Source organism: Ctenopharyngodon idella, chromosome 18 (assembly GCF_019924925.1).
Source record: "Ctenopharyngodon idella isolate HZGC_01 chromosome 18, HZGC01, whole genome shotgun sequence".
NCBI lineage: Eukaryota > Metazoa > Chordata > Actinopteri > Cypriniformes > Xenocyprididae > Ctenopharyngodon > Ctenopharyngodon idella.
The window spans coordinates 3,840,106-3,857,882 of NC_067237.1; the positions used below are offsets into that span (position 1 = coordinate 3,840,106).

Sequence of the window (17,777 nt, forward strand, 5' to 3'; positions counted from 1 at the left end):
AGTCTGTAAAGAGACGCAAACGAGCTGTTTAAACAGGACACATCAAAGCAAGTGTTCCTTTATGCTTCTAATTACTCTTCCATGTGTCCTGTTGTCCTGCTGCCTGGAGTATGTCAGAAACTGAACGCGCATCTGTATACTGTATCCAGTGTAGACAGCATCAGTTATTATAATGGGTTATATTTGCTTTTGACGTGACGCTCGCAGTGTATGCAAGTGTCAGCTTTTAAGGGACTGAATGCCTGTGGGCGGGGTCTATCATGCGATGATATATATCTATTTGTCGATGTCTTGGTCTGGAGGCAGTCAGTTGCAAAAATGCATTTTGTGACGTCACAAGTCCCCCAATATCCAAACGAGCCATTTTTGGAGCTTGATTAAATGAATGCTTTATTTATAATGAGGAGGACATTTTAAGCTTTGAAACTTGCAGGATGTTTTAATGGTATAAAAACCTCTTATATGTCAAAACATCAAGGCAATGTCATGACCCCTTTAATATTAATCAAAAATATTTATTTTCTCAAAGACAAAAACATTAATGCAAAGTAAGATTATTTATTATAAGCCACAATGTTATTTAATGAAGGCCAATATAATAATTTTTGGCCTTAATTTCACTATAAACAAAATCTAAATTAGCTATAATATGAAAAAAAGATAAAATTACACTATAAAAAAAATATATGATTTTAGTAAACTAAACTAAACTTAATTTACTCTGTTTATCCAACTGATTTGTCCAATGTATTTGAATTCACAAAATTAAAAAAGTTCTCTAAACTTTTGGGATGTAAGTTAAACTCAAAAAAACGACAAAAGAAAAAATATATAATTAGTTGAGATTTTTTTACAATGTTAAAATATTTTGTTAGTCAATGTTTAATTAAGTTTACTTAATATAAATAATATACTTATTATAAATAATATAATAGTATAAATAAAGATCTTAATTGTAAGGTCTTTTTAAAATATGCATCATATTTTCTGTTATGTATTTAAAAAAAACACCAGAAAAATGAATAATCCCACAATCATTTCTGTAGTCAGTAAAGCTAGCCAGTATTCTGCACATTAACAGTCATAATATCAAGAGAAAATACTATTTAAACAAAATTGTTTCTTTAAATTTTTTCTATTTGGAGTTTGAACAGCTGAACACTGAACAAAACATGTTTAAAACAGAAAACTTGATTTTTGATAAGACCAATATATTGACAATTCGTTTAACATTTTTCGGTGTGGGAATCATGGTTTATTTTGTATGTCCTTTTGATTACATCATTGTCCCTATATCATTTCTTGGTGAAATTGTGCATCTCTAAGGAGGTGCCTGAGCAGAGTTTATGTTTGTCAGCGCTAAAAGAGGGTGAGATTTATCGACTGGCCACTACACTCAGGAAGGTCCAGAGCACAGCCAAAGCTGTATAATAATGAGCAATACTCTGCAAGGGACAGCAGTAGAATGAAGGCTTCAGCTCCTTGATTTACCCACCTCCAAAGACAAACAGGCCTTTTCGACACATCTACTCGGTAAAATCCGCAGTCCATCAACCAGAACTATACTGATTTTGCCTTAAAGCTCAGAAGATAAATGACCTGAATCAAATGTACTCACTGTGTGTGTGTGGTGCAGTTTCTGATTCTTCTCAAGACTTGCGAGGAGTGGAGTTAATTGTGAATGTGTGAACGCCTGAAGTCTCGTGCTTCTCTCACAGCTGTGTTTGTTTGTCAGGGAGAAACACATGTCAGTTAGATCCTGCAGTCTGTCATGTCCGTGGACACCAGGTGCTGGGGAGGAATAAAGCCCTGATAGGCCCAGTAAGGACAAGAGAGCCTGACATGAGGTCAAGTTGTTAGTAGTAACAGAGAAGTGGGAAAGGAAACCCTGGGTACATTATACCCAATGTTATCTGATACAGAGGTTGTGTAAAAGATACATTGCAAATTTGTTTCATACACTCTCAGAAAAAAAGATACAAAAGCTGTCACTGGGGCGGTACCCTTTCAAAAGGTACACCTTTGTACCTTATTTACCCCCTAAGGATGCATATTTTGTACTTATTTGTACCTAAAGTGTACATTTTATTTATACACTTTCGTACCTTTTTTCTGAGAGTGTATCTTAATTTGTGTGTTTTAATCTATTATTAAAGGGTTAGTTCACCCAAAAATGAAAATAATGTCATTTATTACTCACCCTCATGTCTATCTACACCCGTAAGACCTTCATTCATCTTTGGAACACAAATGAAGATATTTTTAATGAAATCCGATGGCTCAGTGAGGCCTCTATTGAGAGCAAAGCCACCGAACCTCTCAAGATCCATAAAAGTACTAAATACATTTTTAAAACAGTTCATGTGAGTTCAGTGGTTCTACCTTAATATTATAAAGCAATGAGAATACTTTTTGCTTCTTCCCGGGTTAGTGACATGACTAACCCTAAAATTTACATAAACCCTGTCCCCGGGGACACACAACAAAAGGGGTGAGGCCATGCTGGGCTGCTTTAGAAAAGAGGAAGAGTTGCTGTAGTAGAGTGTTGTTGTCATGCTGTCATTTTATGCCGGACTGCTTCACAAACGAGGGTCAATTCAACGCTGGATTTGCACAAAAGATTAACATGACGGCACATGCTAGTGGATGAGTTGAATCAACTCCACAGCAACTACATAAATTTATCCACTAATCATTCAGAAACGTCCAGATTCATTCTAAAAGTTGTAACTTCTTCCTGAGTCTCTCCATCAGTGTCGACTCCGGTTTGAACAATGTAAGGCTGAACACCGTTACTGACAATCCTCATTTTGGCTGCGTGAGATTCTCCAGCTTTGTTGTTGTTGAGCAATCGAAGCGCAATCTGTTAAAGCTCCGCCCTCTTCTGGAAAGTGGGCCAGGAGCAGCAGCTCATTTGCATTTAAAGGGACACACGAAAACGGCGTGTTTTTGCTCACACCCAAATAGGGGCAAATTTGACAAGCTATAATAAATGATCTGTGGGGTATTTTGAGCTGAAACGTCACAGACACATTATGGGAACACCAGAGACTTACATCTTGTAAAAGGGGAATTATAGGTCTCCTTTAAATTCTGTCAATTCTCAAACATTACTTTGTCTCTCAGCCATCAACTGATTGCAAAGGAAATGGCTGGATTTTTTTTTTTAAAAGTGTCTTCATTGCTTTCATCCAGAGCTTAAGCTGTCAAGTGAGGTTTTGCTAGGTTGTGATGTAAACTAAAGGCTACATGACTGTATAAAAAGGGCAATGGGATCATATCTGATAATATTTTTTGACAGGATGTAATGTAAACTAAACACTATTTGCTATTTTGATAAGCCCCGCTCCAGCTTCCTGTTTCAGTAGGAAATATTCAACATAGAAGGAAACAAAATTATTTTTGTCAAACCATTTGGAAATTGGCACTTACGGACTTTGCTGATGGAACTGATGGAATAACTGTTGTGCCGTAAATTATGTTTTATTGACAAAGTTCGGTAGGAGCACGTTCAGATAATCTAAACAATCAGGGCGAGAGGAAGCATATATAGAGCCGACTCACCTCGGTTCCAGCATCCCTCCTCCACCCCAACTCCTCACTCTCGATTATTCCTATCCCAGCTAGGGATGGGGGGGGGGGGTACTCTGGGTTCGGGCCAAATTCCAAGCTCGGAGACCTCTCCCCGGACAGCACGCCAAATACGCATATTCCATACCTTATCTGATTATATGTAAGCGCAAACTAGTGAATATGTGGGGAATGGGATTCCTGCAGAAGTTGTATGTTACAGACAGGGTTTGTCTCTGATGTGCTTGGTTGTCTGTCATCCCACATTCAATCAAATGAGGCTGCTGAAGGATCTAATGATTCTCAAAAGCAACCTGTGTGTGTGTTACTTTAAGAGAGCAACCATTCATCCGTGTTGATTTATTTTCTTTGTTTTTATATGATTTAATTTTATAATCATTTATAATTAGTAGTCATTTATGCAGTTGTCATTTGATTTATCATTTATTCATAATCGTTTTTTTTTTGTTATTCATTTGTCATTTTCTATTTTAAATTACTTATTATTTCCTTTCTATTGTTGTTTAATCTTATGATTGTGGGGTTTCATAGAATGTGAAATGTTTGTCTTCACAAAGAAGAGATAAGAGAAATATCACCATTTCAAGGGTTTTTGGGATGTTGTAGTGAAGCAGTTTGGTATAACCAACCTTTTCTATTTGTGCTGGTCAGACACAGTCTGAGCATTGAAACATACGCAACTAAGCTTATTCAATAAACCAACTCTGCTCATTTTATAACCATCACTTTGTCTCCTGCTTTCTGCTCTTCTTGGCTTTCTCAGTCAATTTCTTGGCTGATAGAAGACTGTTAATATAGTTTTGGGTACCAGACCAGACTTGCTGTTAACAGGTGTTGGGTATTAGACAAAACTCTAAAGACTGCTGACTGGTTTTGGATACCAGGCAAGATGGGATATCTTCTGGCAGGAATTCGACGTCCGGGGCCAGATATGATATTTCTTACGTGGAGACGTGACACTGCCAAATTCGCGTTTTTGTAGTCTACACGGAAATGATAAAAGTGTCGTTTTCAAAAACTTGCAGTTTGAAATCCGTTTTCAAAAGTTTGCTTTTTCAGGCCCCCACGCCATTGTCTTGTAAATGAAATGCCAAAACGCATACAAAGTTTTCAAAGTAGTTGAAAACGGGGTCAGGTAAACGGCCCCTTAAGCACCAAAGTATACTTCACTTTTTACACGTATGCGACGAGAAGAGTACGTGCATACTGTACGTGCACCGGCGGATTTTTGTAAAGGTTGCACATGCACATTTAATTTTTTTTTTCAGTAATTATTTTATCCACAAGGTGGCAACCGTGCCCTGGGGGCGTCGATTCACAAGGTAGTCGAAGAAAACCTGCATAAACAGAACAGAATGCATGCAAGCTACAGTGACAATGGAGGCCTACAGTACACAGATGAGAGATTGTGTGAAGAGGTTGGAAAGTACCCTTATTTGTACAACTCTAACATGAAAGAATACAAATATATTTACATGGGTCGTAACTCGTGGTGAGAGATTGCTCACAACTGCGCATGCGTCTAACGCCTGTGTACGCATACAAATCAAATGAAGTAGGCTTTGCAAGGCTGTGCGTTCAACTGTGTGTGTACGCTAAAAAAAATGAAGTATACCCAAGGCTTTAGGTTGGTTTTGTTCCGTTCCTCTTTGCCTGAGTTCCCTGTCATTGGTAGTTTCCATGGTTGTTAATGTGTTACACACCTGTTCCGTCATGTTAATTAACGTCCCTTATGTATTTAAGCCATGAGTTTTCCTCAGTTCCTTGTATAGTGTTAACGTTAGTGTAGTGCTTTGTTCTTCCTGGTATTCATTATAAGTGAGTTTGATCGTCTTCTTGCATCACGTCTTTCTTGGATTATCTGCTGCAGCTCAGCGTAACAACTCTCCATTGGTGAGACTGCAGTGATTGGCCTAATTCACAAAGAATTTGTTTAATGTGATGAGAAAACTTCCATATGTCTCTCACCGATTCCTTTGAAACTATATTGAGTATCTGTCCGTCATTCCTTTTCAAATAACTCTTGAGTGATCTCAATGCCCTATTCTGCTGCTTGCTTTTGGTACAGAGTATTTGAGAATTTTCATTTCAACTGTTTGTTCTAAAAATGATTTTTGCAAGGTCTTTAGTGTCTATTTTGGGTATTTTTGTGTTATTAATACATTCATAAATCAAATGAAGTTTCAAAAGAATGGGCTGAGTGGATTGTTTTTGTGAATTTTACTCTTTGAAAAAAGGGAAAATGTCAACGTGCCTAAAAGAGATGAATTCTGTTTTGCATAAAACACATGGCCTGTAAACCGTACCTCCCCATTAGAAACGAGGCCACCTGTGAAACATTTGAAACACTTCCATATATGAGTCATATGTCTATTTAAACATTAAAAGGGTTTAAAAAAATTAATAAATCACACATTTATATATAGCAAATATATATTTAAAATAAAAATGGCAAAAATTCATCACACAAAACAAATTCTGCTGATCTCTTTCTATTTCTTGATGTGCCATTTGGAATATCTGTCAGGAGGGTGTCGAAAAACAACCCACATTGTGTGTGTGTTATTATGGGGGATGGGGACAGTGAGATTTTGGGTTTATGAAAGCTGGGGGAGGGGAGCGCTCTGCACTTTTGTGCTGCATTCACTCAAGACAATAATGACTGACATCTCAATGAACATATGAGGAAAAAGAGCAGATCACACCTGTCAAAGAGTCTCTGTGTTTGTTTATAACCATGAGAACAGTGACTGTATGGATAGAAATTCATGAAATTTCACATATGACAGACACTGCACACCAATGATGGTCTGGTTGTTCACCGGCAGGCAGTGGAAAGGGTTCTGGAAGGGGGATGGGGTGAAGGATTAGCCTCCCAAATCTATTATAAATTCATTCATACTAATTTCACTTATCAAGATCCTGAAGAAAAAAGGGCTGCTCTCTCATATTGGTGGTGAGGAGTAGGTGAATTGACCCAGTTGTTCTGTACTCCTGTAAAAAGGTCACTTGACGTCATCTTCTCATGAAGCTACTGTACATCAGCTTGAGGGGAATTGGAACAGTTATTTGTTGTGGTTTCAAAGGAATATCTGTCTCGTACAACAAATCGTTCTGTGCTACAATAGGCAACATAGTAGGCTAACAAATGTGACGCAAAACACCTTACCTTAGTTGACATGTGAGGAACCATGCATGGCTACTTTCTAGTTGCTCCATAGTGCCTTGCAAAGTGGACTTCATACTGACAGGGTTTTGAGCTATCTTAAGTGAGACTTCAAATTATAAGACGATTTTAGGCTCAGTCCGATCTTTTATCGTATATTTATCCATCAGTCATTGCACACTACCTCACTACTACTTGAAGTGACTAAAATAACACAAAATGAGCATTTTTATTAATCTTAATTTGTTTACTAGACACTAGATAGGTACTTTTTTGTGAGTATAAAGTGCCTTTAACCACCTAAAACCACATTTATTTTCATATTAAACATTGCGACAGTCATTTAAATTTAGGTGCTGTTTTGCTGTTGGTGGTATTTTTTGTGAAACTTTAACTTTGTGTATCTTTATGTGTTCAAAGTCCCTTTAAAGAGTTAGTAAAACTAACCATATAAGTTGAGTGGTTTTATCCAATCTTTCAGAAGAGACACGATTGCTTTATATGATGAACAGATTTAATTTAGCCCTTTATTTACATATTATACTCATGGATAACATGCTCTGCAGGGGCAGATTATTGATTATTAAAGACTTATTTTCACGTGGTTCTTTACACGATGCTATATTTTGACCACAAAACACTTTTACCATAGTGCATGATTTGTAATCAAATACATTTTGATGTTTGCATCACATAAACAGCTCCATACACTTATGTAACAGCTTTTCTGACAGAAAACTTTCTCGGTAGCTCACCTGGTACAACATTGCACTTGTGATATGCTCGGGTACAAGGTTCGTGAAACACGAGTCACCATAAAAGAGCTCGAAGACTTGTAGAAATAAGCTAAAATGACATGGTTGTTTCAGCAACTACATTTTTTCCTCACGTTTGCTTTTCTTAACACTATCGGTCAGGTTTTGGGAAGGGTTTAGTGTAGGTGGTAGGTAACCTTTTAATGTCACATCTCATTTGGAGTAACTGCTGCACTATGAACAACAACCAGCATAATAAAATGTAGCCAGATTCACGCTCATCTGTTTTGAACTGCTTCTAGCACCACGCACTGGACATTTTACTTTGAAAGTGTCAAGAAATGTGCAAGAAGCAACATAATATTTTGCAGAAATTATCCTATGGTTGACTTATGGGTCTGGAATGACTTGAGGGTGAGTAAATGATGACAGAATTTAAATTTTGCGGTGAACTATCCCTTTAAGCCAAGTTAGTTCACCTGGCGGCCATCTTGGTAATGCTACTTCCTAGTGATGCTACTACACCTCTGTTCTACTTGAGTGGGAAAAGAATGAAATCTCCAAAGCTGCTTGTCAAATTTATATTTAAAAAACACATGACAAATCAGCAAAAAAATCTGACAGTAAAATGTCAAAAATGCATTTGGCTAAAGCCGAATTTACAGTTAGCTGCCATGTTGAGTAGCCATTTCTCCCATTCATTTGTCTGTGAGTGCCCTGCCTCCTTATACCGTACAGTCAATCTAAATGTGTACCGTAAAGGGATAGTTCACCCAAAAATGAAAATTCTGTCATCATTTACTCACCCTCAAGTTGTTCCAAACCTGTATGAATTTCTTCTGCTGAACACAAAAGAAGATATTTTGAAGAAGGTCGGTAATCAAACAGTTGATGGGCCCCATTGACTTCCATCGTATTTGTATTTTTTTATTTTTGGATTCTTTTAGGGTTGTGTGTGTATTTGTTTGGCTTTACAGCTTTTCTGTTTAGCTGGTTCTGTGGATACTGACTTTTACTACACTATATGCAGGGCTGCTTGAGGAAGCAGGCGCGATGGCCAATGCCTCAACAGACCTGGACAATGCTGAGGCCCAGAGACAGCTCAACAACAACAACAGGCCTGCAAGCACAGGATTCTGGGAAACAGAGACCACCAGTGCCAAACTATTTGAGTGCTCCCGCATCAAAGCACTAGCCGGTACATGAAAGATCTGCTAGTTCTGTGGCTGCATGTGTCTAAACTTCAAGCAAATATACTCTGCCATTCAAAAGTTTGGGGTCAGTAAGATTTTTGTTAGAAATTAAGACTTATATTCAGCAAGGATGCATTGAATTAATCAAAAGGCTAACCAAAAGATTTCTATTTCCAATAAATGCTGTTCTTTTGAAATTTCTAGTCATCAAAGAGTCCTGAAAAAAAAGATCACAGTTTCCACTAAAATATTAAGCCGCGCAATTGTTTATCATTGATATTTATAAAAAATTGTTTCTTGATCAGCAAATCATCATATTAAAATGGTTTCTGAAGGGTCATGTGACACTGAAGACTGGAGTAATGATGCTGAAAATTCAGCTTTGAGTACAAGAATAAATTACTTTTTAAAATGTATTTAAATTATATAACAGTTATTTTAAATTGTAATAATATTTCACAATATTTCTGTTTTACTTTGTTTTTTGATCAAATAAATTTAGCCTTGGTGAGCAGAAGAGACTTCTTTCAAAAACATGAAAAAAATCTTACAGACCCTAAACTTTTGAATGATATGGTATTAAATGGTATTAAAATTTTGGCTAATACTAACTGTAATGCTAATGCTACCTGATCATTAATTTCTCAATTCTGAGATTTATAATTATATTTATGCATTTAGCAGATGCTTTTAAACAAAGTGAATTACAAAAGCAATTCGTCAAAGAGCCAACAATATTCGTAATATACAATGCAAGCTTTATTAGCCAACTAGATTAGAAAGCAGTTTTTTTTAAAGAGAACCTTATATCATTTACAAATAAATATACAATATTGATTGATAAATGAAAAAAACTCTTAATACCGATATTGTGTAAACTTAATATAAACATGTACATTTTTGTTTGTGTCTTTCTGTCATCCTAATAGATGAGAGGGACGCAGTACAGAAGAAGACCTTTACTAAGTGGGTGAACTCTCACTTGGCCCGTGTGTCCTGTCGTATCTCTGACTTGTATAATGACCTGAGAGACGGCTACATGCTCATCAGACTGCTGGAGGTGCTGTCAGGAGAGATGCTGGTGAGTTTCTCTGTTTAATGATCATAAAAATCAGAAAACACCAGATGAACAACCTTCCACCCAAAGGTTTTGACTTTCTAAAGTTGGCATGAAACAGAAGTTGGGATAGTCTTTTCTTCCCTGTTGTGACGGACACTCATCGGCCACTTTAGTAGGTACACCTGTTCAACTGGTTGTTAACGCAAATATCTAATCAGCCAATCACATAGCAGCAACTCAATGCATTTAGGCATGTAGACATGGTCAAGACGATCTGCTGAAGTTCAAACTGAGCATCAGAATGGGGAAGAAAGGTGATTTAAGTGACTTTGAACGTGGCATGGTTGTTGGTGGCAGATGGGCTGGTCTGAGTATTTCAGAAACTGCTGATCTACTGGGATTTTCATGCACAACCATCTCTAGGGTTTACAGAGAATGGTCAGAAAAAGAGAAACTATCCAGTGAGTGGCAGTTCTGTTTGCGAAAATGCCTTGTTGATGCCAGAGGTCAAGGAGAATGCAGAAGAGCATCTCTGAATGCACAACACGTCGAAACTAGAAGCACATGGGCTACAGCAGCAGAAGACCACGCCAGTGCCACTGCCTGTCAGCTAAGAACAGCAAACTGAGGCTATAAAACATTTCCTGGACTGATGAGTCTCGATTTCTGCTGAAACATTCATGGTAGGGTCAGAATTTGGTGTAAACAACATGAAAGCATGGATCCATCCTGCCTTGTATCAGATCAGGCTGCTGGTGGTGTGATGGTGTGGGGATATTTTCTTGGCACACTTTGTGCCCCTTAATATCAATTGAGCATCATTTGAATGCCACAGCCTACCTGAGTATTGTTGCTGACCATCTTCTGATGGCTACTTCCAGCAGGATAACGCACATGTCACAAAGCTCAAATCATCTCAAACTGGTTTCTTGAACATGATGAGTTCACTAAACTCAAATGGCCTCCACAGTCACCAGATCTCTATCCAATAGAGCAGTTTTGGGATGCGGTGGAATGGGAGATTCACATCATGGATGTGGCAGCCGAAAAATCTGCAGCAACTGCGTGATGCTATCATGTCAATATGGATCAAAATCTCTGAGGAATGTTTCCAGCACCTTGTTGAATCTACGCCACGAAGAACTAAGGCAGTTCTGAAGGCAAAAGGGGTCCAACCTGTTACTAACAAGGTGTACCTAATAAAGTGGCTAATGAGTGTATATCTGATTGAAACGGCTTCTCAAACAAGAAAAAAAAGTAGGGCTGGACTTAATTTTGTCCATGGGGAATTGACTGAATCATTTAATGGTTGTGGTTTACTATTGGTTGATCTCATGTGAGTGACAGGTTGTCCCACCCTCGCGCCAGTAAACACGTCATCGGGGGGTATTCCAAGCATAACATTATGACCTACTGACAGGTGAAGTGAATAACACTGATTGTCTCTTCATCACGGCACTTGTTAGTGGGTGGGATATATTAGGCAGCAAGTGAACATTTTGTCCTCAAAGTTGATGTGTTAGATGCAGGAAAAATGGGCAAGCGTAAGGATTTGAGCGAGTTTGACAAGGGCCAAATTGTGATGGCTAGACGACTGGGTCAGAGCATCTCCAAAACTGCAGCTCTTGTGGGGTGTTCCCGGTCTGCAGTGGTCAGTATCTATCAAAAGTGCTCCAAGGAAGGAACAGTGGTGAACCGGCGACAGGGTCATGGGCGGCCAAGGCTCATTGATACACGTGGGGAGTGAAGGCTGGCCCATGTGGTCCGATCCAACAGACGAGCTTCTGTAGCTCAAATTGCTCAAGAAGTTAATGCTGGTTCTGATAGAAAGGTGTCAGAATACACAGTGCATCACAGTTTGTTGCCTATGGAGCTGCATAGCTGCAGACCAGTCAGGGTGCCCATGCTGACCCCTGTCCACTGCCGAAAGTGCCAACAGTGGGCACATGAGCATCAGCATGTGCTTTTGTACTTTTGATGTGCTTATGTCATTTTGATTTAATGCATTTTTATTTCGGTTTTAGTTTTTATTTATTTTCTAGTTAGTAATTTTAGTGCCTCAACTTAAACTTAATTCAGTTAGTTGCCATTACGACATTTATAATTTTTGTTTAATATTTATATGCTATTTTATTTAAGCTTTATTACAATTACCAAAAATGTTTATAATGTTTTTTTTTTTTAGTTAACGATAATATCCCTGATTTAGCATCTGTGCTATGCTTTATGAACTGTCTTTTGATGGATGAATATGCTCACATGTTTGATATGTTCTTGTTTTAAGCCTCGGCCCACGAGAGGCAGGATGAGGATTCACTGTTTGGAGAATGTGGATAAGGCTCTTCAGTTCCTCAAAGAACAGAGGGTTCATCTAGAAAATGTTGGTTCTCATGATATAGTTGATGGAAACCACCGTCTCACTCTCGGCCTCATCTGGACCATCATCCTTCGCTTCCAGGTAAGATTTGCTTGGATTTCTTCAGACTTCTTTGGGATTTTTGAGACTGCCGCCACCATATAATTTGACTTTAAGAGAAAGCTCTGTGTACTGAACCCTGGGCCGTCTTTTCCAGTATGCTAGTGCTGGATTTATGTGATCTGATGCGGTCTGATCTGTAAAGAGGTGGGCATCTTTTGATCTGTGGGGGTGTTTGATCCCTCTCTGCCCTTTTTGTCCCCTGTTGAGTGTGTGATCACTGTCTGTGTGGTGCCGGTGTGGCTGTATGGCCGATTGTCAATACCTACATTACGTACTGAAAGATAGCAGTGGAGTTGGCAAAATACTATAGAGTCAAAGGCCCTGTCCCAAAAGATAAACTTCATGTGTACTCACACTGGCCGCAGTAGGCGTGTGATCGTGAACACTACAAGACCATAGAGTGACCAATTTTTCATTTTAAATTTCAGAAGGGCTTGCAAGTGCCCTCTTCACAGCTGCAAACGTTTATATAGCACATAAGTCATATTAACGTTTTTTTGGGGTGTTTTTCTATAATTTTTTTTTTTTAGTTTTGCAGCCCTTGGTCTCTGTATGTTGTCACTGTGTGAAAAAGAAGAGCTTGGGCAGTCTGATGAAGTTCTTTTTTTGTGGTTTGGACCGGCATGAGGGTTTATAAATTATACAATTTTCATTATTGGTTGAACTATCCCTTTACTCTGCCAAGATCTGATCCAATATTTTTCTTACACAAATGCATCATTTCGCTTCAGAAGGGCTTTATTAACCCCCTGGAGCCATGTGGATATCTTTTGTGATGGATGGATGCACTTTTTTGGGCTACAAAATCTCATCCTCTATTTACTGCCATTATAAAGCTTGGAAGAGCCAGGACATTATTTAATATAACTCCGATTGTATTCGTCTGAAAGAAGAAAGCCATGTACACCTAGGATGGCTTAAGGGTGAATAAATGATGGGATAATTTTCATTTTTGGATGAACTATCCCTTTAAGTCCTACTTAAGTGGGTCAAAAAAAGCACACTTAAGTTTAACGAATTGTATTTAATATAATTTTAAACTATAATACATTTTCATTTAATTGTATAACATGCAATTAAGTGTCTGAAAACATTACATTCAGTTTATACTTAAGTATTCTCTTTTAAAGTATATTATAGTATGCTAAAGTGTACTTTTTTTTTTTACAAGGTATACTAGGATCTTCTTATCTTGCTCCTATCCTGAATATTTTAAAGAGCTCCGTGTCCATGTAACGACAAAGTGCAGAGCAGCTCCTGGGTTTGTATTGTCTGTCATCTCTTGGCTTTGTCAGTAAAGCAGTGGCAGGTTACCCAGAATGCCGTTCGACAGCAGCCCAGTAAGTTGATGCTGTGGAGATTTCTGGATGCAGGGACTGAGAGAGGTGGAGTGTCACTCGATCCACCAAGCGTGCCGTAGAGATCACGGGGTGGGGCTGTCGTTCGCGCTCACCTCTTGTCCTTTCTTGATTCTTCCTCTCTCTCTCTCTCTCTCTCTCTCTCTCGTTCATTCTCCCGCCTCCCTCTTTGATATTCCTCTTTATATCATGTCTCCATATATGCCGGAACATCTCTCCGCTCCCCTATTTATCTCCTTTTCTACCCTCCCCATCTCTGTTGGAGTTCACTCTGCTCAGTCAGCAGGTAAGGCCTAACACTGCAGCAGCCGAACAGAGAGAGAGAGAGAGAGAGAGAGAGAGAGAGAGAGGGAGAGAGAGGGAGAGAGAGGAATTAGGATGGGAAAGAGGTAAGGCAAAAGAAACATGGAAACTATCTTGTGGACCAGAAGTGTTACAGATGTTAAAATATATTTCACAACTTAAGCTACGCTGTATAGTTCGATGAAGGTTTCACATTTGCTTTCTCTTGTTGTGTATTATTCATTATAATTCTGTGTTTACACTTCCTTTCTTCCCTTTGTATTTTGCTTCTTAGATACTCTTGTTTTAAGCATAAAGCTCTGTAAATTTTGGTTAAATTTATGTCTCACCCAACAGTGCAAGAAAAATGAACTTTATTCACGATATATTCTTTAAGGAAATGTCTTCTTATCTAACCTAATGTTGCTTCTCAAGTAAATATATCTTGTTTTAAGGATGTTTGGACATTTTTACTGGGAAACAAAACTAAAATACATACTTTTGCAGTGCTGTTCTTTGAGGTTGTAGATATTGATCATGTATTGACTGCATGATGCAAGAAATTCAATATGACGAATGATCTTGGGACACTCAGGAGACACTGTAGTTTTATAATGTGCTTACACAAATGTGTTCAGGGATGTGTGTGTGTGTTCTTGTATATATGGTTTATGAAGACACTAATGTGTATATGTGTTAGGTTAGTGTAGGGGGATAGAATATACAGTTTATACAGTAAAAAAATCATTATGCTTATGGAGAGTCCCTGTAAACCACATATACAAGTAGTGTTTGTGTAGAGTGTGTGTGTGTTTGAGAGAGAGATAAGTTTCACATATGCCACACTATAAGGCATGATATTGTGAAAGCATGTCCTTGTGTCACTCATTAGTATGTATCATGTCAGAGTAACAAAATGGGTGCAGTTGCTGTCATATGTGATGATGAGACGACACCAAACACAGTATGACATATGTGTGCTGATAACAGAACAGACCAGTTAGTAAGCAACACACACTAAGCTAATGCAATCACATTAAATACTGTAAACAATGTATGACTAGTTAGTGCTACTTAAGACAAACTACAGTTTTATTATTGCTCATACTTAGGGTTAGGGATTTGTACGAACCGCTAATTTTAAGGAACACAGATGATATCAGTAATTATGCACAGAAATATTTGGTTATACTTTATTTCGATGGCTCACTTTAGACATTCTTCTAACTATAAGTAACTTTGCAACTACATGTCAACTAACTCTTATTAGAATATTAGTAGACTCTTAGGGTGACCTGTTAGGGTTCGGGTTAGAAGAATTAGTTGACATGTAGGTGCAAAGTTACTTATAGTCAGTAGAATGCCTAAAGTGGACCATCGAAATAAAGTGTTGCTAAATATTTACAGGTAATTATACTCGCTGTCACCAATACTAATTACATAAATACATAAAGATTATTGGTGGGTTTTCACTGCAAAACAACACAAAAAATGCTGCAAATGTCCCCACAATTTTTGAGAATATCAGAGGCACCATGGTGGCAACTTTTGCACTGCCAAACACCATTTTCTTCAGAAAATATAAAAATCTATATATATATAAATTCTGAGTGGTACAAAACAGGGACAGGGTGACATTTTTTTAGATATGCAATTTAAAGAAGTTTAACCTGACATCATTCGATGTCATAAAGTCACAGACTGGGTATTTTAGATTAATTTAACTGACTATAGGAAATAAATGGGAAAGGTGCTAACGCTGAGTATTTTTAAAGAAATTTGTGTTGAATAAAATCTATATATATCAGCCACAATTTTGAATGAACACACTCTTACAGAGAGAGCATGAAATGAATGGGAGTATATGACTATAAGCATTACTGCAAAAATTACACTTCAAAATGATTTAAAATATACCAAACTTTGACAAATAATAGTTGGATAATGTCTAAATAAATATCGACATGTATATTTTCTAAGCTTTAAATCTAGAATTCATGTGCAGCGGGTGGATCCATATGACACTTTAGCTAACTACTGTAAGTGGCCATAATGTCATAACACGATTTTAACCTGATATGACCTTATGCTATTTTTCTTTTTTCACCAAATGGCAGCAGTCTGACCCAAATACATGATACATTTTCTTTAAGTTTCAACTTACAGAAGTGTAGACATTTATTTTAGTGTTTACGCATTTGTTTATACGAATGATGGTAAAATAGAGAAATCTACACATAAATAAGATTTAAATAATATCTATATGACCTAAAATACCAAGAGATGTGCATGATTTTAGTGTTACAACTTTATTTGATTAGAAAAAAAGTTACACTCTTATAGTTCTCGGTCAAAAATCACTGTGAACAGGCCAAGATGTGACCCTTTTTCGAAAAGCTTCAGATTGGGATACTTCATGCTGATCCTGATGTACTATCAATTCTTTCAATGCAATAATGAATATGAATATGAAGTTTTTCAGCTTCGTGATCCCAGCAGACATGTTAAAGATGTGTATTATAAGGCTAGTTAAGAAGGAAAGCCAGTATTTGGCCACACAATCTTTTAATATCTGTGCATTTCAGATTACAGTAACTTTTCATTGTTGTTTCTCATGCTTAACAGATTCAGGTGATTAAGATTGAGACCGAGGACAACAGAGAGACACGCTCAGCTAAAGATGCCCTACTTCTGTGGTGTCAGATGAAAACAGCAGGGTAACTATCTCACAAACAACCCAGAGACAATCATTTCATATAGCCTTCATAGAAAAAGACATGATTTTCCTATACATGAGAAGTCTTTCATGATGCTGTGATGTGTTTCCTGTGCTTTTCTCCAGGTACCCTGAGGTCAACATTCACAACTTCACCACCTGCTGGAGGGACGGCCTGGCTTTCAACGCTCTTATTCACAGGCACAGGTTAGCAGTCAGACAGACACACACTCACCTCGTACATCATACTGACTTTGCTTTCGTTGATTTCTGTTTGTATGTTTCACAGACCTGATTTAATTGAATTTCACAAGTTGACCAGATCAAATGCAACACACAACCTCCAGCAAGCCTTTAACATAGCTGAACAGAGTCTTGGACTCACCAAACTACTAGACCCTGAGGGTAACAAATGTCATTTTACTCTCAATAAATACAGTTAATACAATATGAACCTTTAAATACCACAGTTCAGGCACAGATTTGATATTTGTAGCTATATTGATTCAGCTAAGCAGCTGCACATTTTATGCTTGATTTGATCACTCAAAACCATTTTCTCCCATCCAGATGTAAACACAGAGAATCCAGATGAGAAGTCCATCATCACTTATGTAGTCTCCTACTATCATTACTTCTCCAAAATGAAGGCACTTATTGTGGAAGGGAAGAGAATTGGAAAGGTAAGAAGTTCTTGTGCGCATTTGTTAAAAGCATTATTACCTTTTATCGGATACATGCACACTTTTTTCTCTTAACACATTTTTTTAGGTGCTGGACAATGCCATAGAAGCTCAGAAGATAATTCAGCGCTACGAGGCTTTAGCGTCCGACCTGTTAGAGTGGATTGAGAGAACCATAAGCATCATTAGCAACCAGAAGTTTGCAAACTCGCTATCGGGTGTTCAGCAACAGCTTCAAGCCTTTACCACCTACTGCACCATTGAGAAGCCTATCAAGTAAGAGAGAATGAATGAAACAGAGGTGTTGGCAGACGATTCATAACTACCAGGAAAATACTCAAACTGTGACTGTAAATCATCTGGTTCTTTCAGCCCTTTCTTACACTACCATTTAATGGTGCGTTCACACCAGACGCGAATGAAGCGTTAAGCGCGAGTTATTTACATGTTAAGTCAATGCAAAGACGCGAATAGACATCCTGCGGCGCGATTCG

At 37.9% G+C, this 17,777-nt stretch overlaps 2 protein-coding genes across 4 annotated transcripts in view; both read left to right on the forward strand.

The window, feature by feature from the left end:
• Window positions 1-17,777, forward strand: part of prx (periaxin) — a 100,354-nt gene that overhangs the window by 67,639 nt on the left and 14,938 nt on the right. The window lies entirely within an intron of this gene.
• Window positions 1-17,777, forward strand: part of LOC127499295 (spectrin beta chain, non-erythrocytic 4-like) — a 92,073-nt gene that overhangs the window by 4,621 nt on the left and 69,675 nt on the right. For all 3 annotated transcript variants that reach the window (XM_051869455.1, XM_051869457.1, XM_051869454.1), the window contains exons 2-9: window positions 8,543-8,710; window positions 9,635-9,786; window positions 12,050-12,223; window positions 16,510-16,601; window positions 16,727-16,807; window positions 16,890-17,005; window positions 17,171-17,283; window positions 17,372-17,559. In XM_051869455.1, coding sequence (XP_051725415.1) covers window positions 8,566-8,710; window positions 9,635-9,786; window positions 12,050-12,223; window positions 16,510-16,601; window positions 16,727-16,807; window positions 16,890-17,005; window positions 17,171-17,283; window positions 17,372-17,559 — 1,061 coding nt within the window. In that variant the 5' untranslated portion in view covers window positions 8,543-8,565. The remainder of the gene's footprint in view (window positions 1-8,542; window positions 8,711-9,634; window positions 9,787-12,049; window positions 12,224-16,509; window positions 16,602-16,726; window positions 16,808-16,889; window positions 17,006-17,170; window positions 17,284-17,371; window positions 17,560-17,777) is intronic.